Source organism: Haemaphysalis longicornis, unplaced genomic scaffold, assembly GCF_048455015.1.
Source record: "Haemaphysalis longicornis isolate Haplotype H1 unplaced genomic scaffold, Haemaphysalis longicornis Haplotype H1 scaffold_7, whole genome shotgun sequence".
Classification (NCBI taxonomy): Eukaryota; Metazoa; Arthropoda; class Arachnida; order Ixodida; family Ixodidae; genus Haemaphysalis; species Haemaphysalis longicornis.
In genome coordinates this window covers 136,122,833-136,133,323 of record NW_027526422.1, presented here as the reverse complement: position 1 = coordinate 136,133,323, position 10,491 = coordinate 136,122,833, and the positions used below count along the sequence as shown (strand labels likewise).

At 45.8% G+C, this 10,491-nt stretch overlaps 1 protein-coding gene across 1 annotated transcript; it reads right to left on the bottom strand.

The window, feature by feature from the left end:
* Positions 1–6,783: 6,783 nt before the first annotated feature.
* On the bottom strand, positions 6,784–10,048 carry LOC144147034 (uncharacterized). The gene is made up of 3 exons (XM_077679062.1): positions 9,963–10,048; positions 7,302–8,109; positions 6,784–6,916 (listed from the first exon to the last, which is right to left on the bottom strand). Coding segments are annotated over exons 1-3 (813 nt in total). The 5' UTR covers positions 9,966–10,048; the 3' UTR covers positions 6,784–6,914.
* Between the last annotated feature and the right edge of the window lie 443 nt (positions 10,049–10,491).

Genomic DNA, 10,491 nt, shown 5'->3' with positions numbered 1-10,491 from the left:
GAGCACCGTGGCAGCAGGCTTCTCTTCGACGAGTATTCAGGGCAGCGACACAGCACATGCTCTATAGTCTCTTCCGCCCAACAGGCGTCCCAGTGGGCGCTGCTGGCATATCCCGATGAGGAAGGAGTAGGCTTTCGTGAAGGCCACTCCCAACTACAGTCTGCAAAGTAAAGTCCACTGGCGTTCAGACAGCCCATACGTAAGACGGCTACAAAGAACAGAATCTTGAATATACACACGGGAATTCGAGAAGCCCGGTGTGTTCCATTGCTGCATGGTAACACGCAGAAGGTTTCTGGTGCGTTGTGGTATGCCGCGCGCTGTACGGCTTCCTCTAGTTTATTCTAATTTATTTGACAATGGCATGTACAGCGAGAAGAAAAAGCACGCTATGGTCGTATATCAGACAACTTGAATGCAGCTGTAATAAGAAAAAAAAAGATTTTAGTAGAATCCGAACGACCAGTTTTAAATGGAATTTTTTCAGGCGTTTACCAGACGTCCCTTAAACGGGTACTGACACAGAACTTGGAAGGCGAGATAACTTCGGAGGTAAATTGGTGTGAACACACATACATCATCTCCAAAATATCAGCGTCGAATACAGCCTAGAACATATTTAAAATCAATTTTAAAGTGTGCGAAACGCAACCGAGCAGCCAGCAGAGGACGACGCGGAATCGACATCCCGTGGATATTTTGTAAATAAACAACATCCAAACACTTCACGAGTTGTGTTTGCCGCTTCCGCACTGCCGGCGTTTTTTGCCGGCTCGCTCGGCTCGCCGCTCCAATCGGAGGGCGGAGCTTCTGTTCTCGAGAACAAATCGGCTCATCGGGCAGCTGGACGCGACCAAAGTTCGAAAGCGATTTCAGGCACTCTGTTTTTATTACTTTTTATTTACATTGGACGCGAAAACGCACCGGAGACACGAAAAGCCCACTGAGCGAGCCGCACGGTCGCTGTACAGGCGGCGGCCACGGCCGCGAGTTGGCGCAGTACGGCGCAGGTAGCTAGAGTGATAGCTTGTTACCGCTGCACGAAATTGTACCCAATTGCCAACCATGACAGCTTATATGAGAAAGGGGTTAATGATGCGATGGCGGGTTGCATTAAAAAATTGTCATCTGCACCGCTTACGAGAGCGGCGATCGAATATCCGCCGCAGTGCTAAGCCGAACACATCTGTAGGCGGACCTGTAGGCAGGCCGGCCGGCCGGCTGCTCCCAGCGCGCATCTTGCCAACCACTGTCTCGAGCGTCGCGCGTCGTTCTTTAGCCGCGGTAGCATTTGCACTCGCAGCGCCTGCGTCACGTCCATGGTAACTGTTTAATTAGGCGCCTCGCGAGATCAGTACGTGGAGGCATTCGCAGAAACTGCCGGCGATGCGGATTCGTCAGTGCTACGGCAGCTCTTCTCTGTGATATCCCTCCGCTGGTCACGTGGTCAGCTATGTTCACACAAAATCCATCGTTTCACGGCACCCGCTGAAACCGAAACTGCGACTGCCGCATTGAAAATGCCTCTAATTAAACAACCGTCGCACGCTTAAGCAAATGAGGTTTCTACAGGTGATAAGTAGGTCACTAGCTACTTATTGCAACAAAAAAAACAAAATGCAAAATTTTTCTGTCAGTGCCCCTTTAAGTGATTCAATAATACATTGCAAAATAATTTGGAAAGACGTTTTAGAATACTCATTTAAACCGAATTCAGATCGTCTAGAAAAAGGTTACCCCGCCTGATATTGGTAAAAGTAAAAGACGTCTCCACAGCAGTGAAGGTATTTTCTGAGTCGTTTTGCAGCTCTTTTTTTAAAGCAAAGCTTTCTACCTCTCCCAGAGAATGGTTTCGTCATGACGTGCGCTACAAGAAACTACCAACGCGGCTGTAGATAGGTAGGGCGCTTTTCAGTGGCGGATCACAGTGCAAATGGCGCGGGGAATTGGCGCTATTACCAGCATTCCCCGTGCTGACCACGGTGGGCGCATCGCGGGACGATTCCGTCGGCTTTGTCGTCTACTTTAGGTACGGTTGTTTTGGGCCTGCTTTGGCGCAGCTTTGCGTCTATTGCGCTTCCTTCACACGGCATGATTAACTTGTTCGACAGCACCTCCTGAGTAACCCGGACCAGACAGAATTAAGTGGTCATACGGCAAAGATGCGTTAAGAATTGGTTTGAAGGGCGGGAAAACAAAACGTTGAGACCTCGTAGAGATAGATGTCTTGCCGCTAGGGAAGCGCTGCGTTTTGCGCACTGCTTGCCACGAATGGGACCATGTTTTCTAAATTGGGAAATACCAATTTGGTTGTTTTAAGAGGTATTACAAAATACGAAAGAAACAAACGGTTCGGATAAAGAGCGATTATAAAAGTTTCCTCATCTTTCTGGCACTTCTCAAACTTACTAAAATGACTTGTTTAAATTGCTATCAATGGGAATCACTATGTTCGCATGACAAATTGTTTCGGCGTCTGCGCTTGGGTCGCGTGATGATGTAGCCCCGAGCCAGTGCATCAGGATGGCTAGGTTACGCTGTCTCACCCTTCTAAAGACGCTCCTCTTCGTTTTCTTTCTGCCGACGCATGGCCTGGCTACGGCGGCGGCGTCCACAGCTCTAGCCCGGCCGTGGCCGTCGATGCTGCCTTCGGGACGCCGCGCCCGCAAGTTCCAAGTAACGGCTGGCAGAATCTCTCGTTTCAATTTTCGTAGAGCAACGTGTGTGAATTCAAGTGACGTCGCATGGGCAGTTGTTGTGGATGCCGTATCAGCTTTGCTTTCCACTCACCTTCCCGGCGTGGATTGGAGCCATTTTTTTTTTGTCTGGGACATACGCAGCATGTACGTTTTTATGTCTTTTGCGCTACCTGCGCTGTCGCGACTGCCTTTCCCAAAGTTTCTTATTGAATTTCTCGGATTTGCTTCTAATCAACTTTTTCGTCAAGGCTTTTCTTTTAAATTTATAACAGCATGACTTGAGTTATAGGGAAAGTGCTTTAGTTATATACGAACGGACGCAATGTGAAAGACCTGCGGGGTACGTTTTTGCGCCAGCACAGAATACGGGTCATCATCATCACCGCGTCGACGGACATGATTACAACAATCGAGACGATTTAAGATTAGGTTCTAGGCTAAGGTACTACGTCGAAAATAAAAAAAAATGACACATAAACGTTAGATGGCAATAAATTAACGAACACAGTGAGTAAGACAATAACAAACGACAGAACCCACAGGCAACGGATGCAAGGAATAAACAACGTTATACATCCTGTCAAATTGGTTGTTAAAAATATCCGGCAGTGAATTCGCAAGCCGCACCCAATGTGAGATTAGAGAGCTTTAGCTGATCGTTTTCGACAGTCAGCTCCCTTGTCATAGCAAGCGGGAGCGCCATTGGGCATGCGTTGCACGCTCCGGTGCAAGGTGAGTTACTCCGCTCGCCGGGCTCGCTTAGCGGACCGTGGCGGCATGTTACGCTTTCGCGCGGAATTCTAGCATGGCTGCCCCCAGCGAGGCGAGCACGCTACTCCAAACTGCGTTTCTTCAGTTGAAACATGAGCTACCAAACCGCGAGGGCGCCACCAAATAGGCAAAGATGCCACACACTTCAACCATGTTTAAAACGGAAGCGAAAAACGTCGGCCCAAGCGCAAACCTATTTGTATGTAGTTCTCAGAAAGACATCAGCCTTTTCTTGGCCATTCGAATGTTGAACGGCTTCTTTTAAATTTGTGGGTCTTTGTATCGTATCAGCGATGACGTTATATAAAAAAGGTAAATAAGGCACTAAATATTCTTGTTTTTTATGGATCATGTTTTGGTTTACAGAAAAACCAGGCACGACCAGTCACGCGAATGATTCCCCGTTGAGGGACATACTGTTGTCGGTTAGCTAAGCCTTTCTGGTACTGGGTGTTTTCACGAGAGATGGGACAGGGTGTCCGGTCGATGTCTTTAATGTTTACGAATAGTCTACGGATCCTTTTCTGCGCAGGGGAAAACACATCTGAAGCGACTTTCTGGAAAAAAATTTTGTGTACCACAAACAAATTCCCAAACCGGCTAAGGTCACTGGCGTATTGAGCGGTTCGCGGAAATCATGAAAGTTCTACAGCACTAAAACAAAAACTGCTGTAGCTATCCGCCCTGTTCTTTGTATGTGAAGACTGTCGATGCCCCTCTGAAATTATTTAACGTATTTGTTTTTGGGTTTCAGGAAGAATTCCTTTTACTAAAAATTACCAAATTGGAAAAATATAAAATGTCCAAAATTTGTTCTTTTTCTCTGCATCTAAACAAGCTAGGTAGTTTTATTTTTACTGCCATTATTCTATGTTTGTGGCTTCTCAGCGCCAATTTTAGTTTATATGGTCAAGATGGTTCAGTTTGAAAAAATGCGGTGTACTGCAGCTAGGTAGGGAAATTTGGTGTATTTTGAAATCCAATTAAAAAAAAGGCCACCTTATATTTTTTTTAGAAATTCACAAAATAAAAGCCAAGGTTGCTAACACCCATATCAAAAACATCTTGCACTAATTTTGTTGTTTCGCCGCTACAAAGCGCCAAATATCGCCTCGTAAGCAGTATTGTGGTGACATACTGAAGTTGTTTGTAGGAAGTTTGTGAGCGAAATGTAGGGCTAGAAATGGTATTTACAGATAGAAAGTCATTAAAAAAAAACATTGCGGTGACCAAGATTTGTTGCAATTGGACGTGTATAGAGTACATTGTACCTAAATCTCATGTTGAAGCTTCAGCTTCCTGGCACACGTTCGGTAGTGTATATAATTATCGTGTGGTCGCATGTCAATGGCGCAATTCGAGACCCGGCCTTTTTAATAGGGCTGGCTCCTAAATCCTTATCGTAATACTTTAAATGATACACAACGGAGTCATGGCACTATTAAAAATGTCTTTAATGAACCACGACTGAAAAGTATCCTTCAGTTCGGATAATGTGCATTTCAGTTGTCCAGTAATTCAGTAATATGCCAGTTGTTCAGTAATATGCATTTCAGTTGCCGGCAACGAAGAAATCAACTTACAAAAAAAGGATGTACCCTCGGGGATTCTTACTTATCACTTGCAGAATAACATACCAGTGCTCCAGACAACTCGGGCACAAGCCAGCGCTGTCGGTGATGGAAAAATAAAGTATATCATATATAACCAGTATACATTTTTATTTAGTTTTAGCATTTCAGTTGCTTATATGACTATTTGTTGCACAGCGCTGATGCAGTAAGCGTCCCCAAAATTTCCACAATATCTCATGCCTATCAATTGCATTTCTTAGACGGAAAAGCGTTCGCTGTTGTGTGGTTGCGCAGCTGACCGCTGTGGTGTTTAACGCAGCGCAAATAAGTGCTTCCTGCACCACAGTTTTACACTGTACGGTAAAACCTTCAGTTGATTTTAATTCCATAGTACCGATATTAACTTCACTGACTCTTCTCCCGCCTTCAATTGGCATTAGATTTTGCTGCTAGCATACCAGTTAGCGAAGCGTCGCGTGTGCGCTTGTGAAGCGCTTTTGTGGAGCGACCTGGACTTGGAGCTTGATACGGTGTGCACACTAACAAATTAAATAAAGGCACATTCCTGTATTCAAAAAACTTGTCGTGGATTAGTTTAAACTGAGCGAACGAATTGGGACGCCCCTTCGGTGGCTGGCGGACTAAGCGCTGGGCGGACTGACTCTGTCGGAAGATCTGTAAGCCGTGCAATTGCGCAGTCAAGCCAAATCATCTCCTACTGACGTCACACGAAAATGCCAGAGAAAATTGGCGAGGATACAAAGAGGAGGAAGGCAGTTTCGAAGTGATGTTTCTACTAAATGAATTCCGGCAAACGCACTCAGAATGGTCGAAACATGGCCTAGGGATTCCGGACTAGAATTTGCGCTAGTAATCTCCCAATATTTACAAATCCCTTCAGTGTCCCCTTAACACTTCGGGATAGATTCGATCTGCACCCTACGCCATGCCCTGCTGCTGGTTCCTGCCGCCATGCAATGGGAGAGTTTACGATGGGGAATTAGTCTGCTTGTCCTATCCCTCGTTCGACTGCGTCCTTCTGTTCTCCCTATCTGCTGTGTACCGGCGTGGATGACCCCCATCGTTGTTGCCTAGTTTCAGCTGGCGGTTTAGGAGGCCTCGTGCTATGGAAACCTGCTGAAGGAGCAACTTGTCACTATTGCTCAGTTTTGGATTGCGATGTATAAAATCTTGCAGTGTGTGACGCTTCCGATATAGCGGCTGTGCTATTACGGACGCTTGACGCCGGCTTTTCCACTGAATGGTAATTTACAGCTTCCACTTTAAGCAGCAGAAACGAAATTACCGGGTATAGTGATCTACTTAATAGGCGGCCAAGAGAATAGGATGGAAGTTGATTGCTAAGACAGTGATTGAAATTGCCCCGGGTGGTTGTTCAGCCCTTCCCTCTGGAACTAAGAATCATGAGAACTCCTGGGTTCCCAGAAACGAACATTTTGACTACACTTTACGAAATCCACATATTTAAACAAAATAAACGTGAAAACCTTACTCGTGAAGACCTTACGCTAATTGCGCAAACAAATTTTTACAACTCTGTTTTCCGTTCAGAATTTGTGAAGGCGCTATCGTTAGCCAATTTGGACGTTAATAAAAACAGCTGCCTCGAGCAGCGCTCCCCTTCAATTCTTCAACGGCCATATCACTCAGCTGGTCATTCCTTTTGAAAAATACGCGTTCATTCCGAATAACAAAAAAAACAATGCAGGACAAGTGAGTTCAACAGTGTCATACTTTATTTTGGCCGCTCTTTCATCTGACCGTAACGGCAGTGGGGACGATGCTCCTGCTAAATTGTTTAAACATCCTAGTTCCTGAAGATGAGAGAGTCCGCTTTTGGGAAGCCGATTTCTGAAAAAAGGAAAAAAAACCACACTTATTATGAGGGTTCTTTGGACCTCTTAAAGCGCATTGACGAATTCTTCAAATGACAGCAGTATCATTTTGTACCATTATTTTCTATGCGTTACAGCATCTGGCGTCTTTGCGCTACTATCTTTAAAAATTCACTCACCGCCTATCACAATAAATTGCGCAAAGCAACAATCACGGCCACACTTTAAGGTATAAAAATGAAATCAGAGTAGAACCCGCCGCTTTATGGCAGGCGGTTTCTACGGAACCGAACAATACGTGTCTCTAGTCCTGTGGTCGTCTGTGAAAAATGAACCCCTTTCGAATCTCCCCAGTGTCATTTGTGTTAAATACAACATTAAAATAAACCAAAGATACTTACACTTCTTCTTGCGGAGGAGGGCGCTGTAGTGGAAGGGAGAGCCAAGGCCGTAGCCGTAGTTCAGGCCGTAAGTGCCCAGACCATGGCCGAAACCGTAGTGGCCAACACCGTAGCCGTAGTGGCCGACACCATAGCCATAGACTGGGGCGGCGTGGGCAACACCATAGGCGCCGACGACTGGGGCGGCATGGGCGAAACCGTAAGAGCCGACGACTGGGGCGGCGTGGGCAACGGTGGCCACGGCTGGAGCGTGGTGAACGGCGGTGGTGGTGGTGACAGCTGGGGCAGCAGCCACGACTGCGGCCGGGCGGGCGAAACTGGTCACGGCGGGATAAGTGGGGTAGCCAGCGGCGTAGGTGGCAACTGGGGCAGCGTGAGCGACAGCAGTCACAGCTGGAGCAGCGGTGTAGGTAGACACGGTCTTTGACACAGCTGGGGCAGCGAAGGAGTAGGCCGAAACTGGGGCAGCAGCGTAGGTAGCGACGGGGGCAGCGTGAGCGACGGTGGCCACGGCTGGGGCGTGGTGGACGGCGGTCACAGCTGGAGCAGCGGTGTATGTGGACACGGTCTTGGAGACAGCTGGAGTGGCGACGGGGTAGCCGACGGCTGGGGCGTAGCCGTAGCCGAGGCCGAGACCAGAGTAACCGACGCCATGGGCAAGGCCATAGTGGGACAGGCCATAGCCGGCGTATCCAAGGCCGCCGTAACCAAAGCCATGTCCAAGGCCATAGCCGAGGCCATAGCCGGGGAATCCGGTGTAGCCAGCGAGGGCACTGGTGGCCAGGGCAAGGACGATACAGGCGCGGATCTGCACAGCAAAAAAGTAGGCAATGATTTGCACCGTAAGTTGTAGATGAACAATTTTTCAGATAAAACGTTTGTGTGAGGTAATGAGTAGTTATGTGCACTTATCGATGAAATAGGCGAAGCATTAACAATAACCAAGTAATCGTTACGGACATCGTTATGCGTCTGCCAAAACCAAAACAGGGAAATGTCAATTAAATGTTTTATCGTTTCAACTGATTAGGTTGCATTAAAATGCTTAGGGAGATTATTTTTTTCTTAAGCAGTGTCTTGAAAAGCAACGCATTCGTTTTTTTACAGAACTTATCTTCCGACGTATAGCGCAGGGGAAAAGCTCTGTAGTCAAATGCCAACCTCTTGAAGGAAACAAATCTGCCACCGCTTACACAGTTAAGGAAGTTGCTCACGGAATAATATAATTTATAGGAGTGTTAGAAATTTTATAAAAAGCAAATAAACAAATGGCATTTACACCAAACTAGTATACTTTAAAAAGTTAGAATGTGTGTAATTTCGTGATGCAGTTGAAATAACTTTTTGAACAATGATTTAAGTTAGGTGAAAACTGAAGTTGGGAAAATATGAACAAGATTAACTATTTCAACCAAAGTGATTACGTCAGTTGATTTTCTGGGCTTTAAACAGGGTCTATTTGGAAACATTTACATTTGTAGTGTGTTTTCTTGCAGTTAGCCTATTTTTTTGCCTTGCCCTACACCTATGCGCACCGTATTGTCCAATCTTGCCTTACCCTATTTTCATATTTTTTCTTCTCTTTTCAAAATATTCTACGTAGTATAGAACTCTACTTTAACCCCAATATGTTAGTTATTGATACCCTTAATCAGGGCAAGTTTTCCATTCGCCTAAAGTTATAACAGCGTTGGTTATTGTTCACCTGAGCACAGGGTAATTGGGAATCACACTAGCGTATGCTCATGCAGTATTTCGTTCAAAGTATTTAGAACTTTGGCACCCGCGAAGCGTGACACACACAGAAATTTCCTGGTACAGGTCAGTCTTAGATCATATGAAAAATTTGCTCAAGATTTACGGGACGTGTATTTTTCGAAATGCTAAGCCCATGACACTGTGCTAGTGATTACAAAACAACCTCCAGTACGAAAAATTTGACTTTGTTGGAATTTGACAGGAGCCTGGCAAATAAAGTACAACAGGAATAGTTATGCGGAGACGATGAAACGCCGCTGTTTCAAAACAGTTTTATGCTGCACTCCAGAATGAGCCGAAATTTGGATTTGCGTCAAGGTGTTTTTCAGTTCAAATTTGTTTACCCAACTAACACTCGCACTGTGATAGCGTAAAGAATGCTTCATATAAATCAGAATGCCAGGGCACAAATATTCGACTTAACAATGACACCTTTCGGCACAAAAAATGGCAGCTGTCATGTACAACTCCTGAGCGCCCGTGTAAAACTCAGAAACAGAGTTGTATCCTAGCGCCATACCTCACGGGTACAGTGAGTGGTATCAGCCGAACATCATTAAAAAGCTGAGAAGGAAGTTCGTTTAACATTAACATAGAATATAACGTTGAACATCGTTAATCAGATAAAGACTTCAACTGAGGGAGTAGTAGGACATCATATGATTTTCAGAGAACTTATAACTTGCATAGGCGCATTGGAGGGTGAACATTGTTCTATAAACCGTAATTTAGGAATAAACTGGCCATTGTGGCAAGCGCTCTCGTTTGTGACTGTTCTAAAAGCGGCATTTTACAAATTTCTAAGTTGAGATGTTTTGCGGCTGCGTCGCTTACGCAGTTAACACCCTTCCAGGGTTCATGGTATAGGAAGTTGTCTTGGCGAGCTTTGGTAGAAGTGCTTACCATGGTCTCTGTCAGCTGCTGTTGTTCCAACTGCTGAAGGTGCGGCGGCAAGGGCAGCTTTTTATACAAAACGGCTTATAGGTGGCACTGCACAAGTTTTACAGCGAGCCGAGAAGAGAAAAGAGAAAAGGCGAAAGTGACAGAAGGAATTCAACTTTTGCCAAAAAATAAAGAAATACATGCTACAGTGGCCGGTACCACCCGGCGCTTCATCCCCATAGCAAATGAGCTTGGAATGTCAGTGGCCGCAGGGTTTATGCCGTCAGGAAAGAAGGCGGGCTTCACAGCGACCTTGACAGCCTCACGTGTTGCTCTGAGTACCGTCGTACCTGTTGACTTCTGATTAGATCTTCCTTGGATTAAATTTTTTCACGCCGATCAATAAAACGGCTGAAAACCACACAACGCGTACATGCCGCGATTTACGCGTACGTCTGCAATGGCACAGAATGTTATGACATCATTGGGGCCAGTAAAAGCCAGTTGTGGGAGCCAAAGGGTTAACTTCTGTTGTATAATTCCAGTAAAC